Raw genomic sequence first — 17,397 nt, 5'->3', positions numbered from 1 at the left:
CCCTTCGCACATTCCGCGATTTATTTACAGCCGGAGCCGAGTCGCTCTCTCTCTCCCCCCGCCCTCCAGCGTATACAGGGCAAACAGGAGGCTTTGCCCGAAGCTTCCCGAGCAAGAGGCCGCGTCCCCCGGCAGCGGAGCCCGCTTTCTTCGCTGCATCACTCGCCCGAGCAACCCTCGGCGCCTGGGAGAGCTCCGCTCTCAGCATGCCCTGCTCCTCCTCCACATTCTCGGGAAGGGCGCGCGCGCTGCCCTGAGTCCCCCGGCGGCGGGAAGGCCCTTCTTCGCACAGCGCGGCAGCAGGCGGTGGCCCCTCCTGGCGCCGCGCGCACCCGGGTGTTGCTGCCAGGCCCGCCGCCTTCCTGACACGGACTGGCTCCCCGGCCAGGCGCTCGAAAATAGCAGCTGCCTCGGCATGGAGCGGGCGGCGGCGGCGGCACCAGCCTTGGAGCAGGTAAGGCGCGGGGCGAGGAGCCCGGCGGAAAAACCTCCCCGAGGCGGGTGTCTTTCTGCTGGCCAGGCCGGACCCGGGGAGCACGGACGGAGGGCACTTCCTGGCGCAACAACGCCGAGACCACTTCCTGCTTTCGGTTGCCGGGGGGAGTGGGGCTAGCGGGGCTTACTTGCCCCGGAACGTGGTCCCCAAGCTCATGGGACACCCTTGAGTGTGAAGAACGGAGCTTTCGAGCATGTGCAGAGCGCTGCCTTGCCCCTCTGCGTTTTCTCCCCCACACCTTCGGGTGCGATTCCTAGGCGTGCTTGGTCCGTAACAATTTCACGTTTAGGAATTGGACTCGGTCTGTTGTTGCCCATTTAAATAAATCTTATGCATTAATGCGACCCGCGCAAGTGTCCGGGTGAAGAAAAACAAAAGCTCTGAAGACAAAGAGGGAAACGCACGCGCTTTGTGTTTTTATAGAATGCAAACATGTGTCGTCATAACAGGCTCCCTCTGTGTCAGAAAAAAATGCTTTTCGTGTGGCGTTATTTGTTTAAAAATCTGTCTGCTGAATTGAGGACACCTTTTTAATCAACTTATTTAATTGATCAATCGATCAAGCAAATAGTGCAGCCATAAACGAGGTGAGAGAAACTTGGCAGCTGAATCCCATTCCTATATGGCTCTCTTGCTGTCTTGCAAGTGCCTTTCTTAATATTATTTCCTCCAAAACCAGGTCTTTGGTCCTTAACTTAGAGGTGGGTGGGATGTTCTTAAAGTATTTCTCTTCCCTCTTGATTTTAATGTATCTGTGTGGGGTTTATTGTCTAGTTTGTTTATTGTTTAGCTGTAAGTTGCTTTGGGTTGCCCTGGACAAGATAAAGCAACTGACAAATAAATTAAATAAACAAATTGTTGATTATCTTGATTATATTTGTCAGCCGGCATGTTTCTGCTTCCTGTCGCTCGAGGTAGGAAAATTGTGGGCTACCAAATCTCTTTCTGGGGTTTGTTCCATGTCTCAGCATGTCTGTGTCTGATTGCACTCTGCTCTTGTTTCCTCCTGTGTCTGAGTTTGCATGCATTGTGGTTGAGTATGTTGTCTGTCATGCACAGTCTGACTGGGTGCAGCCTGAATCAGCTTTATTGGAACATCTGTGTGTACCCCTTCCACATTAACAATAGACGCTTTACTGCAGTGTCCTTACAGACGCTAGCTTTGGGCACTAACTGGAGAAGCTATAGGTAAGATTGTTGGGGATTGTTAGAACTAGAGGTCTCCTCTCCCACCATGGCATTGTTTCTTAATTCCCTTGTGGTATTAGCTGGTTAAGCCACCCTCTTCCCCATGATGTAAAAAGGACATATTATCCTACCCAAGATTTAAACATCTGCTTTCCCACAACATGCTTAACATTCCCTGCAAACAACTCTGCCTGCAACTTGAAGGCAATAAACAGCAGCCATGTGAGGATGAAGGAAATGGCCCCTGCCTGCAGAAAATATGTGAAGCACTAAGTTTTTTTTTATCCCTCCAGCATTCAATTTGAACTAGATTTGTAGCACTGTGGGGACTGAGGGCCTAGGGTGGAGTCTGAGGTGAGGTTCCCTGTCCACTGCAGAATTGTAGCTCTCACTTATCAGATCCTAAAAGCGGAACTTTTTTGCACATTTAATGTGGACCACAGAGGCCACTTTTTAACTCTGTCCATTTTTCCTCAACTCCCAGGCAGCACCACTGAGCAATGGCCTCCAGCCTCAGGAAGCAGGTGGGTAGTGCACTGGTTTTGCCTGCTGGTGGTGGAGTGACCACATTCAAGTACAGCACTGCCTGCCAGCCAGACTGACTCATGACATGTGTTGCAGGGAACAGTTTTGTGTGTTAATTGCCTGCTTTGAGTTAATTGCCTGCTTCTAAACCTGCTAATTCATAACATGATTGTGTGTACTAAATTTGGGATGTTATACATCACTTTTTGAGCCATGCTGCGAGCCACCCAAACCACAGCCTCCCCTATCATTCTAGCCTTGGAAAATCTCAGTTATACCCAGATTTCACTTTTTGCTTTCCTGTTTAAGGATGGTTCCAGTTCTGCTAGTACCTGTGAAACCCATCCTAATGCCATCTTACAAAATTGAATTATGTGAGGCCTGAGTTCAAAATCTGGGCTCATACTTAGATTCCTTGGATAAGCCCAGTATTGTCCATCCTCCATTTTCTATCTGCCAGGTGGGAATAATGGTGACCTACCTCACAGGGTTGTTGTGAGGGCACTCAATAAAGATAATGAAGCTATTCAACTGCCACAGAAATGTGTGAATAAATATACAGCCCCCTCCTGACCGGGTCTACTTTTTCAGAGCAAGTAGTTAGCCCCTCTTACACTTTCCCCTCTACTGTAAAATTTGTAGAAGTCAGTTTAGGCCCTGACTGAAATCAACGAATGCCTTCACCTTAGGCTGAAGTGTGTGGGTTGCTGCCTGTCAAGGGATGTCAACAATCAACTAACTGGATTTGCTCTGTGGGGCAGGGTTGGTGAGTGACTGCTGCAGCTTTTGGCTGGTTCTCTGTGCAAGTCACGGGTTGTTCAGCTCAGCATGCGTGTTCCTGCAGTTTATGTGAGAAGATACCATTTCTTTAGGCTTAGTGAGAAGGAGGGAAGGTTGTGTCAGTCAAAAGGGCCAAGATTACTTAAATGTTTCACCTACCAAGAAGTTTTTGGTGTCTGGATTTGCAATGCCTCCCCTTACCCACTAGGCCCCAACCTGTCTCTGGATGTTAAGGAATCAGCGTTGGAAGCCAAGGTTGTAGGGCAAGAGGCCAAGGACCTGGCTGCAGATGGCAAAGGTACAGAGTTGAGCATGATGAATGTGATGTCAGATGGCAGGACCATGAACGGGGATCCCAAAGCTGTTGGGCTAGATGCCAAGACTGCAAATCGGGATGGCAAAGTAACAGCTGTGGATGCCGTTGCTACAGAATCGGATATTAAGGCTGCAGATTCAGAGGCCAGAGAATTGGATACAGCTGACAACTATGGTGGACCACAGGCCACAGTGACAGATAGGAGACAAACAGGTCCAGGGGGCAAGGAGGACGTGATGCCAAGAGGCAGGTACAAGGGCCGGAACGCCAGTGCCCCCACCCTGAATGCTAAAGATGCAGGTCAGCAAAGCAAAGGCACAGTTGTGGATGTCAAAGCAGCATCAGAAGTCACCAAGCCAGAAGAGAGCAACAAAGATGACGACGGTGACATCATTTCTCTCGACTGTGAAATTCTTGGGTTTGGTCCTGATACTGATTTGCTGGGACCAGATGCTGAGACTTACATGCATTTCATGCGGCGCCACCACTGTTATGATGCCATTCCCACCAGCTCCAAACTGGTAGTGTTTGACACAACTTTGCAGGTAAGGGGGAAAGTGGGAGCTGTTGTGGGTCAAGGAAGGGGATAGAAAGCTGGTCATTTTAATGGGATAATGGAAGCTCACTTCTTTATTAATCGGGGTGGGGAACCTGTGGCAATCCAGATACTGTTGGAACTGATCTGAGTTGAAGTCCCGGTCCCTGTTACAAACCCTGAAACATCCAGCAAAGACAGGACAGTAGTCCAATAGGCTCAAGTCAGCAGCTCTGCTCCCTCCCTCTCAATGTTCCTAGTAAAATTGTTATCAGCACTCAAGAAAAGCTAGTTCTCAAAATAGAATACAGGGTGGAATGGTGCAGATGGGAGTGTGCAAAAGGCTTGAATGTGAGTGGCTCAGATAACACAGGGTTGGGAATAATTGGAAGCAGCATAGTCCTTTTAGTACATGTCTGCCCCCCCCCCCCAATATAACCACTACACTCAGCAGTTTTCAACTTCCTTCCTAATCTGTCAGGTACTTGACTTTCTGCTATGGCAGTGTGTGTGTGTGTGTGTGTGTGTGTGTGGTGGGGAGCTGTAGAAATTAATAGAGGACAAAGCTATCAATGGTTACTAGCTGCAATGACTGTGTTCTCCCTCCATGTTAGGAGGTAGTAGGCCTCTGAATACTTGCTATTTGGGAGTACTAGTGGAGAGAGTGCTGTTGGTCTTCAATATGCATTTGAATGGCTACTGTGAGAACAGGATTCTGGACTAGGTGGGCCTTTGGACTCTTCTTACGACTGGCAGAGCTGGATATAGGAAGTCAAATCCTCCTGCAAGGATTATTTAATCAAATCGATGCTCACTTTTTGGATGCAGCAATGCTACCTGTTTCATCAGGTTATTCCTGCTGCTGCAAGTTTATCTTCCCTCATATTTGTTGTAGTTCATCACCTTCCTAGAGCTGTGATTTAGGAGGAGGTAGAATTGTGGGAAGAGAGCAAACTAGGAAGAAAGTCCAAGCCCCATCATTTGGTAAAAAATAGGGCTAAGGTTGTTGCCCCCTAAAATTGAACCACGATGTTTAATAATATCTAGTCTAGCAGAAGAATATAATTGCTACATAGAGTTGGAGTCCAAGGGAGTGCAGTGTGGCCGATTACTTCTGGATTTTCCCCTGCCAAGCCGCCTTGGCTGGATGCAGCTGTTTCCTCACCCTGTAGATCTGGCCTGATCAGTGTGGTGCCTTCCAGATGTTGCACTACAATTCCCATCAGCCTCAGACCAATGGTAAGGATGATGGGGGCTGAAGCCCAACAAGACCTGAAAGACACATTGACTACTCCTAACTGCAGATAGACAGGAATATTGAACAGCAACTGCCTGTCTGGCCGACCTATTCTTTTCCCCTCCTGTCCCCAGATTAAGAAGGCCTTCTTAGCCATGGTCGCCAATGGGGTGCGAGCTGCCCCTCTGTGGGACAACAAGCAGCAGTGTTTTGTGGGTAAGTGATGCTGCGTTCAGGAGGGCAACACGGGACAGCAGGTTTTGGGCAAAAGGAAGTGTGAACTGGGATTTCAGAGGACTACTGCTGGCCATTCAAACTGTAGGGATGGTCAAGAAGGCAAGGATGGGTGTGTGCAGGAATTCTGCAGGTGCCTTATTAAGGAAAGGCTCAACCATCTGCTGTCCTGAAAACTGGGGCCTGCACAAGGTAGGCCCTTCATGCCTGTTGCTTCAGCTCCTCCAGACCTACACCTGTGTGTATCCACTCACTTCCTTTTCCTCTTTCCCCCACTCTCTCTCTTACTGCAGGTATGTTGACTATCACTGACTTCATTAACATCCTACATCGCTACTACCGATCTCCTCTGGTGAGTTTTCCAGGCCTGCTCAATTGCCTTTGCAAGATCTGGAGCAAACCAGCTTCCAGCATCTCCCTCCCAATATGTGCAGGGGGGGTGGGCAGGGCCAGAGGGGTGACAGCAAAGCATGAGGACCCGTGACTTCAAAGTACAAGTGTGGGCTGCTTGGAACTCTATCTTATCCTTTTGTGGGTGACATCACCATGCTCACGAGTATCATTTTGTGCTGTTTTTAGGTTCAGATATATGAGATCGAGGAACACAAAATTGAAACGTGGAGAGGTGAGGAGGGCACCACTAGGGGGAGTAGTGTATGCATGGATGCTATTGAACATCTTTTAAATTGATTGGCAGCAGTAGAAGGTGAATTGCACCATGTGTGTGTGTGTGTGTGTGTGTGTGTGTGTGTGTGTGTGTGTCTGTGTCTGTTTACCGTATGTCTGTCTCCCTACTTCTGGCCTTGATTTAAACAGTTCCTTGCTTAACTTGGAGTCTCCTTCTTTGGAGGTCTTTAAGCAGAGGCTTGACAGGCATATGTCAAGAATGCTTTGATGGTGTTTCCTGCTTGGCAGGGGGTTGACTGGATGGCCCTCGTGGTCTCTTCCAACTCTATGATTCTATGATCCCTTCCTACTTGATAGTCTTGCCTCTAGACAAGGTGCGGGCAGCATTTAGTCCAGGTGTCAGCAAACTTTTTCAGCAGGGGGCTGGTCCCCTGCCTCTCAGACCTTGTGGGGGGCCGGACTATATACTATATTTTTTCGGGGGGGGGGGGAGAGAACGAATTCCTATGCCCCACAAATAACCCAGAGATGCATTTTAAAGAAAAGCACACATTCTACACATGTAAAAACACGCTGATTCCTGGACCGTCCATGGGCTGGATTTAGAAGGTGATTGGGCTGGATCCGGCCCCCGGGCCTTAGTCTGCCTACCCTTGATTTAGTCCAACAACATCTAAAGGACAACAGCTCCCATAATTCCCTCCCATTGGCCATGCTGGCTAGGGCTGATGGGAGTTGGGGCCCATTGGCCACCCCAGCCCCTAGGCAAATGGTTTAGGTTACAGTACTCTAGGGATCGGAAACCAGTGACTTCTGGTTTTGATGGACTCCATCAGCCCTTGCCAGGATGACCAATAACAATTTGGAGGCTCATAGGCTCACCCTCCTTGCACTACAGGCTATTTTGCTGCACTCTGATGAGATTCAGTGTGCTGTAGCCCATTGCTGTGAGCTCATTGGATCCTGTCCCATTTCTGTCCCTGGCGTTGTTTTTACTTGCTCTCTCCCTTTGAGCTTGATCTGCACAACCACACAGAAGAGGGGTAGCTAATGTGATACCTTCCAGGTGTTGATCCAACTCTCTTCATCCTTACCCAGCATGGCCCAATGGTCAAGGATGAAGGCAGGTGAAAGCCAACATGTGGAGGGCGCCACGTGGGCTGCCCCTGACTCAAGGGGGAAGGTGCAAGGCATAGGGAGGATCCTCCTCCATCTGCTCACTGCTTGCATGCTCAGTGGTGGAGCACATGCTCTGCTTGCAAATGACCTGAGATTCAAACCCTGGCATCTCCTGTTTGGGTGGGGAAATGCCCCCTAGCTGAAACCCTGGAGGGTGACTGCCAATCAGTGCTAGGCTAAGTGGACTATTGGTCTGATTCAGTACAACAAGCTATAGTACCCTGCCTCTCTTCAAAGTGGGGAAAAATTATTTTTAAAAAAGTTTTATACATTGAATCACTGCCCCAATTTCTGAGATGCTTTCAGTGCACATAAAATGGGAAGACAGTTGATGTTATGGTAAATAATCTTCAACTTGGCAGTGATTAACCACATAGTATAGTGACCTCACGCTACTGTATGCCAAAATCTAAGAAACTCATCATCCTTCAATCTAAACAGATTGGAAACCCAACTTACCTCTTTTGCCAGATTCCCCTCCCCCCACAGAAGTAGCTTTGTCCTTGACCTGTAGTAGTTCTCCCATCTTACCTAGGGCAATGGTTCCATATACTATTCAGGTGCTTTCCTTTCTCCCCAGAGGTGTATTTGCAAGGTTTCTTCAAACCCTTGGTGTTCATCTCCCCAAATGATAGGTAAGTCATTCCTGATGCTTGCTTACTCCTCCCACAGATCCGTCCTCTTTGGCAGGAAAGGTGGGAAAGAATTTTAATGAATACATAATAATAGTGTGGCTAGCTTTGATGGAAAGAGTCTTGTACTTTTAACAACTGCATGGGAGTTAGTATAAAAAGAGTGAAGTTTTACTCATCAGTTCCTTGCCGGAAAACACTTCACTTGTCATAGCTGCCAAGTACCCCGTTTTCCCCGGGAAACCCCCGTTTTTACTTACCTTTTCCCGGTGGTCCCCTGTATCACTTTGTCTCCCGTTTTTCTCTGTTATTTTCTCCTGCCGGCGGCCATTTTTTTCTTTCCGATTTGCCCTTCTATGGGCACCAAAAATGGTCACCGGCGGCTTCAAAAGTCGCCTCTACGCATGTCCAGAAGTGCATAGACGCGACTTCCGGTGTCGGCAGCGGCCATTTTTGGTGCCCATAGATGGGCGGAGCAACACCGGAAGTTGTGTCGACGCACTTCCTGACATGCGTACAAGCGACTTTCGAAGCCGGCGGCGGCCATTTTGGGTGCCCATAGAAGGGCAAAGCGACACCGGAAGTTACGTCGACACAACCTCCGGTGTCACACGGCTGCCGGTCCCAGATTCTGCAGTCCAGGACTTGGAAGGTAAGTCACTTGTTCATTTCTGCCTGTCGAACAGCTGAATGCACAGAGCCTTTGTCCATAATAGGGTTGGGGGAACCCTCACTGTCTCACATCACCTACTCCATTTAGAGCAGCTGTGCTGCATGATGCCCAAAGAGGAAGCAGCAAATAGGTACAGTTCCCTGGGTACAGAAAGCCAATCTCCAGGCATGTCATATTGCCCTTTTGTTTCTCCCTTTCCTAGCCTATTTGATGCTGTTTATTCCTTGATTAAGCACAAGATCCATCGTCTGCCTGTTATTGAGCCCATCTCAGGGAACGTCCTACACATTCTGACCCACAAACGTATCCTCAAGTTCCTGCATATCTTCGTGAGTGTCTGGTGGCCCCAAATTCCTCTTGGCATAGATCAGGCATTCCCAAACTCGGCCCTCCAGATGTTTTTTGACTACAATTCCCATCATCCCTGACCACTGGTCCTCTTGGCTAGGGATGATGGGAGTTGTAGTCCCAAAACATCTGTAGGGCCGAGTTTGGGGGCACCTGGCATAGATGATGGCAAGCCAGATTTTTTTGGTCTCAGTGGGCCATATGTTGGCTCAGTGCCCGATGCTCTCATTTATTTATTGGTACAGAGCCAACAGGGTATGTGGTGCCTTGCAGAGTTGCATAGGGAAAAATAGACTGGCCACTTCCCTCAAGATGCTCATGATCTAAAATAGACAATTGGGGAAACAGTAGAAGTTGGGAGACAAGGGTGGGAGAGGAACGTGAGCTAATGCAGCTCGGTGTATTTACAGCTTGATTACAGCTGGAACAGAGGAGTAAGAGGTTAGGCTCCACTAGGGATGTAAAAAGGTATCATTTTCCTTTTTGCCCCATATTCATTGTCTGCAGCTCTATTTCCATTCTGCTGCAGTTCAGCTTCTGCAAAAAATGTTATCCAGCTCACTGTTCCCTGTGGCCAAATTTAATAATGCAATTAATTACATTATTGTGTGAATGCACATCATTTCCATTGTGGGGCAGGGGGAGCATCATAAATAATGCACTGAGAAAAATAACCTCCTCTTCTCTCACCACAGGGAGCCATGCTTCCAAAGCCACGATTCCTGCAGAAAACCATCCTGGAACTGGGCATCGGCACCTTCCGTGACGTTGCCATGGTCCTGGAGTCAGCCCCTGTCTACACAGCCTTGGAGACTTTTGTGGACCGCAGAGTCTCAGCATTGCCTGTTGTTAATGAAAAAGGTACTTGCTGTGGGGAGCTCCTCTGCTCTTCTCACCGCTATGTTTGCAGTTTCAGTGAGCCTTACCCCTCTCATATATGTTATCAGCTTTCTAATTCAATCTCTACTTTTTTTCTTGGGCCCAGAAAGTCCAAAAACCCTATGTGACATTTATCAAAACAATCCGAGCCATCGCGTGATGTAGCTTTTGCACCGTTTCAGGGTTCCACATTGAATCCCACCCACCCTGCTTGAGCCAATGAACCATTGTGCTATATGTAACACCGCAGAGATAGTGTTAAATCACCATCTCCCAGATTTTGTCACTTTTGTAAATTCCACCCGCTGCCATAAAATCAGGAACCCTCTTTCTATGTGTTAACTCATAAACTTCAAGATGTGATAAAAGCCTGGAAAAGTGGTGTTCACATGTATGAAAATATGAATGCATAATACTCTGTGTCTAGCTCTATTCAAAACTTTATTGTGAGTGGATTTTTTCTTTTATCGGGTATTTCTTAATTATTTTTCTGATTAATACATATGGAATACTTGCTTAGTTGGAATGTATTAAATATATCAATACTTCTTTAAAAAATGGGTGATAGCTACATTATGAGGTGGGTGAATGGGAGGGTTTTCTCTACCGAGTCCCTTATAATGCTTCCCTCGCTTTCTCTTTACAGGGAGGGTAGTTGGCCTCTACTCTCGCTTTGATGTGATTGTAAGTACAGCACAATCACATTTTTGCAGATGTGAAGTTGGTTGGCGGGAGAATGGATTTTTTAAATAGCCATAGCTAAGAAAATGGAATGTTTCCCTGTCTTGCCTCTAGGGGATGCAGTACCTGTTTGAAATTTTAAGATGGGAAGATCACTTGGTAGTGTGTGTGTGTGTGCGTGCGTGTGTTTGGGTATCCCTCGCAAATGTTTCCTGAACTCCCATCTATCTAAAGCATGCATAGGCAACCTTGGCTCTCCAGATGTTTTGGAACTACAACTCCCATGATCCCTAGCTAACAGGGCCAGTGGTCAGGGATCATGGGAGTTGTAGTTCCAAAACATCTGGAGAGCCAAGGTTGCCTATGCCTGATCTAAAGGGATTGAGGTGGCGATACAAATTTTCACTACTATTTTTTAGCTCTAGACAGAGAAGTCAGCAGCGGTTTCCCTCTTAAACATAGGGTGAAAAGCAAAGGAGAACATTGTCTCCAAATGCTGTGATTCTAAATTGATGGCGGATTAGGGTCCATTTATCAAAGTGGTTGTCACAAGGTGCATTAAACCAGTGGGTAGCAACTGAGCCTTGTTTCAGCAAGAGTTACCTGGATATTAAAACCAGAGTTCTCCCACCTTTGCAAAGTGGGATTGGGGTGGCTTTATTCTCTGGTAATGCCAAGCCCTTGCCTGGATGATCTGTCATGGTCGCGTCAAATTCATTTCATTGTCTCTGCTTAGCACTTGGCTGCCCAGAAGTCCTACAACAACCTGGACATTACTGTGGGGGAAGCACTGAAGCAGCGCTCAGTCTGCCTGGAAGGGGTGCTCACCTGCCATCCTTACGAAACGATGGAAGACATTATTGATCGCATCGCCAAGGAGCAGGTATGCCAGCGTGGAGCAGGAAGAATGTGCAGCTTTAGGTAACAGTTAACTCTGTGGCAAGACCTTGACCTCTCCAGGTCCATAAAATCTGACTTCAGGAGTTAAATGTTCAGCCTAAACCTCTTCTGTCTCTACTTTCTGCTTTCTCAAGTCATGCCCAGTGACACTTTCTAATCCAGTCAGCCTCTAATCCTGTCCCCTAATTGACTTTGCTCTATTGGCATAGGTGTTCCAGCAGTAACCACCTCTAGCTTGTTCTTCCCCATGACACTCATGGAAGAGACAAGTCCACACTAGCGGCTTACAGGCCCTAGGAAAAGGATACTGTATTCCAACTGTTTAAGCAAAAAACAAAAACACCCAAAATAATTCTCATGAGACATCTCCAGGGTAGAAGCTATTCCCAATGAATCACTTAAAAAGGGCGTCCGTGGGGAAAGCAGAGAGCCCGGACAGAAGAGGTAGATTGCTCAGGTGGGTGGTCCCCAACGTAAGTGAAACCATCTTCAGATGCTGATGAGAACTGGACACCTAAAGGCTGCTTCACATGTTATATGAGAGTAAACAGCTGCTTGCTGCCATACAGCAGGAAGCCATGGCAAGTCCTGACTCCCTGCTGCACATACGGGTCTCATGCATATGGCTGGAAACATCTATCTGTTGCGTGTAATGATTTACTGAACCAATGGGGAATCTGTGGTCTTTCACAAAGCATTGGGACCACAATTCCCATCAGCCCCAGCCAGCATGGTCTATGGCCAGGGATGAAGGGAAATGTAGTTCAGCAAAAACACCTAGAGGGTCACAGATTTCCCATCCTAGAAGCAAACGGGTGTTTCCATATGCAAACACACATAGCTTAAAAAATTGTAATGTGGGAAGCAGCCCTAGACTTATTTTCTGTACAGCACAGTTGCTCCTCTGCAACTAAAGGCTAATAGGTGGTGCAGCAGCACTCAGCTTTAAATTTCCTGCCTGCCACTCTTAATTGTAACTTTTCCCAGAATGCCCTGTCCCTTGGCTATCTTGCTGTACTAGGATGGTGATGGTGTTAATAAGAATAGCATTATGCCACCAAAGGGAAATGTTTCTGAGGTTTGCCACTCTTGCCCTGTGGATGTCAAGCACTCATTTTGGCTCATCCCGTTACTCTTACTCATGATGGTGTGTGGCTCACTCATCTGGCAGGTCCATCGTCTGGTTCTGGTGGATGAGAAGAAAACCCCGCGGGGGATCGTGTCCCTCTCTGACATTCTCCAAGCCTTGGTTCTCACGCCTGCAGGTATCGATGCCCTAAACTCTTAAGCCGCCTGACGCTCCATCCTTCCTCCATTTGTACCCTCCATTTCCTCCGCTTCTCTCCAGCTCAGGTAGGCCCCATGCCTTGGCCTCTCTAGCCTCTGCCCTGCTGCTCGTTTTTGCCTTGCTGCTGGGTCTCTCTTGTCCGTCCGGCCAAGCCAGGTCTGTATTTCTGTCTGTCTAGAACCAAACACCCAGCCTGGAAGGGAGGCCAATGCTATGGATCGTAAACACAGCATAGCCTTGTAGGAGGAACCTCTTCATGAGAGGTCCACAGGGTGGCAATTATTATTACGATTGGGGGGCTGCTCAGACACACACAGGCAGGGTTCCAGCTTCTGGCAGGAGAGAGGCCTCTTGATACACCAAAGCTGTGCTTAAACCTTTAAAATCAGCAGCTTCTCATTCCACCTCTAATCCATTTGGATTTTCTCCTTACTCTTTTTCACATCTTTTGGTGCTAACACGGCACACCAATTGTTGGAAGTGTTTTGTTGCATGCATGTTAGATTCATTTCCAATTGCAATGATAAAACCCTGCTTTTCACATAGCATTTTCCTAGCACAGATTTTATCACTGGGTTTTCCCCGTAACAACCAGTTCACAGGGTAACATGAGCTGGGAGTTATGTTACTTCCCATGCCCTACACAGTCACCTCGCCTGATTTCTTTACCTGTTGTGGTTGCTAAAGACACAGAGGCAGTTACAGCCTGGGGGCAAGTAGAGTGTCAGGTCAGCTGGCAAGCCTAGCCTTTAAAGGTTGCAATGGAAAAAGATGGTATTCAGTAGAAAAAGCGCACACACAGCCACAGTTCCCCCCCAATTCCCCCCTTTATCTGAAAGCTCAACTGTGACTTCAAAGCTGCCCATCAGAAATTCAGCCACTGTGTATCTCAGAAGAGTTCCCCCTGCCCCCCTTCCATGCCTTGTAAACTATTTTTACTCATCCCCTGTGACTTCTTCTGTCTTTCACATCTGACTTCTAACTCAGGAGTTCTCAAGCTTTCTACCTGAGAGGCCCACCAGACACAAAATGGCAGAGCCAGTAACAGAATGGTGGTGAATGGAGGCAGAGTTTATTCTAATCATCTGGCATAATTGTTCACTGGTCTCTAATCCATTTCTGGAACCTGCTAAATTCTCTGCCAGAGTGGTTTCCTTGTGGCAAGGAGTTCCATAGTTCAGTTTTCCTCAAGCTAAGTATAGACATTGGATCTGGAGCCACTGTGGCTCAGCCTCTCCATTATAGGCAGAATTTGCTGAGCTAGAGGCTAAAAGGGGAGAAAGCATTTTATCTGTACATACCCCTGCCCCCCCCAAAAACACATGCCATTCAAAAAAGTATTTTTCATAATCTCTCATTTCTTCTCCCCGTCTCCTTTCACACTTAACTTGTATCCTACTTTCCCCTGCCAGAAACAGCCTGCTTCTTTAATCCCTTCTCCTTGTTCCCTTTTACATTCACTTCTTCTCTTACTTCCATTCTTTTCATTCCCAGTTAGTTTTATTTAAATTAATATTTAATCTCTCTAAAGGGCCCAGCAATCTGCCTTGCAACAAGGCTACCCTTACCATTGTGGGGAGTGGGGAAAGTATTGCAGTTTACTATTGCTGGATCCAGCTTCTGCTACTTTTATTACATTATCTACAAGTTTTCGGGGGGTGTCCTCAGCTCTCTCACTCTTCCACCTGCATAGGAACATCTCAGTGATGGATGAGCACAGCAGCTAGAAAAAGGAGCTAAGGAACCTTCTCCTCCGACATAAGCTATAAAGGGTGGGTGGGGTAGATCGGCCTCATGCCTTGCGTGGCTGGTTGACAACCTAGACTACCCATTAGTTGTTATAGCAACCACATTATCATTTCCTCTTGTGTTTACACTCAATTCCCCCCAAAAGCACACAATTCTGGCTGATACGGCTCCCAGGAGTCGCTCTGGCCACAGGTACACAGGCTGCCACCAAAAGGCTTCTTGTTGCCTTGTTCCACTGGGCTTGAGTCTGAATGATCTCCCTTGTTCTTGCCTGATGCCATGGGCTCCCTGGTTCACTGTGTTGCCACCCTCCCGCAACTAGCTGTGTGTACGGCTGCGTCTGTGCTACATGTTTGTACGCAAGCTGGGGTGGATCTGTACGTGGTCTATGTAGGGTAGCATCCCTTTGGTTGACGCCTGTAGCCACCATGCCATAGTGGGGGTGGCTTACCTGTGCAGTCCTCATGATGTTGTTGGACTCCCCAGGTCAGATCAGCCCTCAGCCAGCATGGGGAACAGTATGGGATGTGTAGTAGGACAACATCTAGGAGGACCATGCACTTCCTGGGCCTGATATAAGGAAATGCAAGTTGCCTCAAGTATAATTCACTGCAGAAGAACTCAATGAGATAGAGGTGCTTAGACAAAATTCTAAGCCTTTTTTTTGGCTGCAGAACAGCCCTGTTAGGACCTCACCCCTCCCTCCCAGTACAATGGTTGAAAGGCAGCTAAGAAACTGCAGACAAGTTCCATCTGCACCTAACTTCTGGCTGAGTTACTTTTAGGATTGCCACTCAGCTGACTGGTTTTGGCTCCCGATTATCTAGTTTATGATGCAGCACATGAAATTTAATAAGCATGTAACACCAGTGGGTAAAACACTAAAGCTCAGAGCAGCTTCCCTATGATTCTCAGGCAGTCTTCCCCTGTATATAGCTTTCAGGGCCAAACTTGCTCAGCTTGAGCAATGCAACTGCTTTTAAGCAGAACACCCCTCTCTGATAATTGCAACCATGGGACTACCTAAGAACCATAAGGGCTGGGGTGGAGAAGAAGAGAGACCATGCACCAACTAGCCTCTGATCATCAAAAGCCTCTAACTGTAAGCAAGAGGTTTTGAACTTTTAGAAACTTTACTGATCACCCCATTTGGGAACTTTTCTTTTTAGAGAGGAGGCCAGTGCATCCAATGAGGCTTCTGCACGTTCTCTAGGCCAGGGGTTTGCTATAGGAGGCACAGCCTGGCCTGTGCCTATGACTGCAGCGATTCTTCCCAGCAGGCCAGCTTGGGGGACAGGATTTATCCTCTGGGATATGTAGTTCATGGAAGGAAACAGCTGCTTCCCAACAGAATCATGCCCATCAGACAACAAAGAGGGAGAAGCATAGGGCAGGATCCTTCTGCCAATATGGTATTAACTTTCTTCATTCCCTTCCACAGGCATCGACCGGTATTCAATCTGATGCCATTAAAGGCCACACTTGCCACCCAGCACTTTGGGTTACCTCCAGGGCATCTATGACACATGAGGGTAAGGTGGGGCTTTCCAGCCCATGAAAGAAAGAGAGAGAGATTTCTTCCTAACAGGCAACATTGGTGCTTTGGCTGCGAGTTCCTCCTCCTTCCCATGATGCAGAAAGAGGTGAGAGAAGCGATAAGAAAGGAGGATCTGAACTGCAGAACTGTAAATAGATTTTTCAACCGCCGAAATCTGCTAGAGTGTTATACAAGCAGCCGTGCTACAGATGGAGAGAAAGCTGGCCCTGGTTGAACATTTGCACCTGTTGCTTGTCTTTTTCTATCCCCTGCTGACTGTAGGACGTGTTATCATGCACAAAAATCCACCCTGTTTCAAGGCCTCTAGCAGATGTTTTTGACTGAACCGAGGCAACTGCTACTGCTCCAGACTTACGGATACTCAAGAAGGCCCATGACACACACAAGAGGAAGGTAGACTACGATAAAAGTGGTTTGGCTCCATGACTTCAAGAGGGAGAAAGGATTTCCGCATTAGACCCTGCTGCTTTGGAGAAAAGGCAGGTTGCTTCCAACACAGGACTAAGCACTTAGCAGGCTTTTGCATTATTTGTATTGTTGTGATTTTCCATTGTTCCTGAACCAGCAACAAGGTGTGAGGCTGACATGAGCTAAGCTGGAGAAAAATAATTTAAGAGGGAACTGGGAGTTCTGAAATTCATGGAAATTCTTTCAAATGTATTTTATCCTATTACAGAACATTATAGGGTCATTTTCTGTCAACTTTAAGAGATGGTAGAAAAAGCCTAGCTCAGTCCACCATTTTCCTATAACAACAACAAGTGACTTGCAATCTTTCCTCTTCAGTAAAAACCAAGGCTTTTGACTATTAAGTCCCCCTAGCAGCAATAGAAGGATTTGCTAGGAGGCAGGTAGCATTTTTCCAGCAGACTTAGTGGAGAGGGTCTCACAGCATGCAGTTTCTCTTCTTGTTGTTGTGTTCATGTTCTTTGAAATAAACTTTCATATTAAGACACAGGCTATATGCAAACAAGCATGATTACCTTTGTTTGTATGCACAAGTTACTTGAATATTCCAGGTAGAAAGTAGAAAGTTGCTGAGGATAGTTACACCTTTTCTTTCAACACCCATCTCGTATCCCACTCTGAGACAGGTAGAGCTATTTTACCCACTGGAGGCCACATGTTCAGTGGCCAGTTGGTGATGCTATTACGTTTCACAGAAGGAGCAATGCAACTCCAGGACAGGGGGCAGCCAATAGGGGGCTCTGCAGATGTTTTGGATTAAAACTGTCATCAGCTCCACCCAGCATGGCCGGTGATTGTAATTGTGGTCCAAAACATCTGGAGGGCACCAGATTGGCTGCTCGCTGCTCCAGGAAGAAAAAAAGCAACTAGCAAGGGCACATTTAAAGGTAGGGGAAGGGGAGAGGATGGACTTATTTGAATGATAAATAGCAAGACTGTCACATACTGATGTTATAGTTTTTATTATGATAGATTGATAATAGAGTGTCTTTATTATTAGGCTATTAGGATCTTCTTGTTCAAGTCTTTTCAAATATATTTATGAAAGAAAAACCCACAATGGAATTTTAATGGGGATCCGAAAATTCAAAACACCCTTTGAAA

The 17,397-nt window shown here is 47.2% G+C and overlaps 2 protein-coding genes across 13 annotated transcripts in view; both read left to right on the top strand.

Moving 5' to 3' along the window:
- The window catches only part of TTLL4 (tubulin tyrosine ligase like 4), a 35,315-nt gene extending 33,007 nt beyond the window's left edge, over positions 1 to 2,308 (top strand). Inside the window, exon 20 of the mRNA XM_088652728.1 lies at positions 2,169 to 2,308. The gene's annotated coding sequence lies outside the window, so the exon portion shown is untranslated. The remainder of the gene's footprint in view (positions 1 to 2,168) is intronic.
- On the top strand, positions 9 to 16,787 carry PRKAG3 (protein kinase AMP-activated non-catalytic subunit gamma 3). 12 transcript variants are annotated; one of them, XR_015946035.1, is made up of 13 exons: positions 26 to 454; positions 2,169 to 2,208; positions 3,198 to 3,850; positions 5,212 to 5,293; positions 5,605 to 5,663; positions 5,891 to 5,936; positions 7,698 to 7,752; positions 8,625 to 8,751; positions 9,466 to 9,631; positions 10,296 to 10,333; positions 11,067 to 11,213; positions 12,402 to 12,583; positions 15,709 to 16,787. XR_015946035.1 is itself a non-coding variant. In XM_035127135.3 (13 exons), the coding sequence occupies exons 1-13, from the start codon at positions 416 to 418 to the stop codon at positions 15,729 to 15,731; spliced, it is 1,569 nt and encodes a 522-aa protein (XP_034983026.2). In that variant the 5' UTR covers positions 27 to 415; the 3' UTR covers positions 15,732 to 16,787. The 12 variants fall into 12 exon arrangements, 5 of the variants coding, with proteins under 5 accessions (XP_034983026.2, XP_088508944.1, XP_034983016.2 ...); XM_035127135.3 differs by having other exon boundaries at positions 27 to 454; positions 12,402 to 12,495; XR_015946050.1 differs by lacking the exon at positions 2,169 to 2,208 and having other exon boundaries at positions 9 to 454.
- The last annotated feature ends 610 nt before the right edge of the window (positions 16,788 to 17,397 follow it).

The sequence above is a fragment of the Zootoca vivipara genome, chromosome 1 (genome assembly GCF_965207765.1).
Source record: "Zootoca vivipara chromosome 1, rZooViv2.hap1.1, whole genome shotgun sequence".
Classification (NCBI taxonomy): Eukaryota; Metazoa; Chordata; class Lepidosauria; order Squamata; family Lacertidae; genus Zootoca; species Zootoca vivipara.
The sequence above is the reverse complement of the archived record's forward strand: the minus strand, read 5'-3'. Positions and strand labels throughout refer to the sequence as shown.

Coding starts and splice junctions, on each gene's coding strand:
- PRKAG3 (XM_088652789.1), top strand. CDS start 3,038: ATGCGTGTTCCTGCAGTTTATGTGAGAAGATACCATTTCTTTAGGCTT. Junction 5,294..5,604: donor CAAGCAGCAGTGTTTTGTGG/GTAAGTGATGCT, acceptor CTCTTACTGCAG/GTATGTTGACTATCACTGAC. Junction 5,664..5,890: donor GCTACTACCGATCTCCTCTG/GTGAGTTTTCCA, acceptor TGCTGTTTTTAG/GTTCAGATATATGAGATCGA.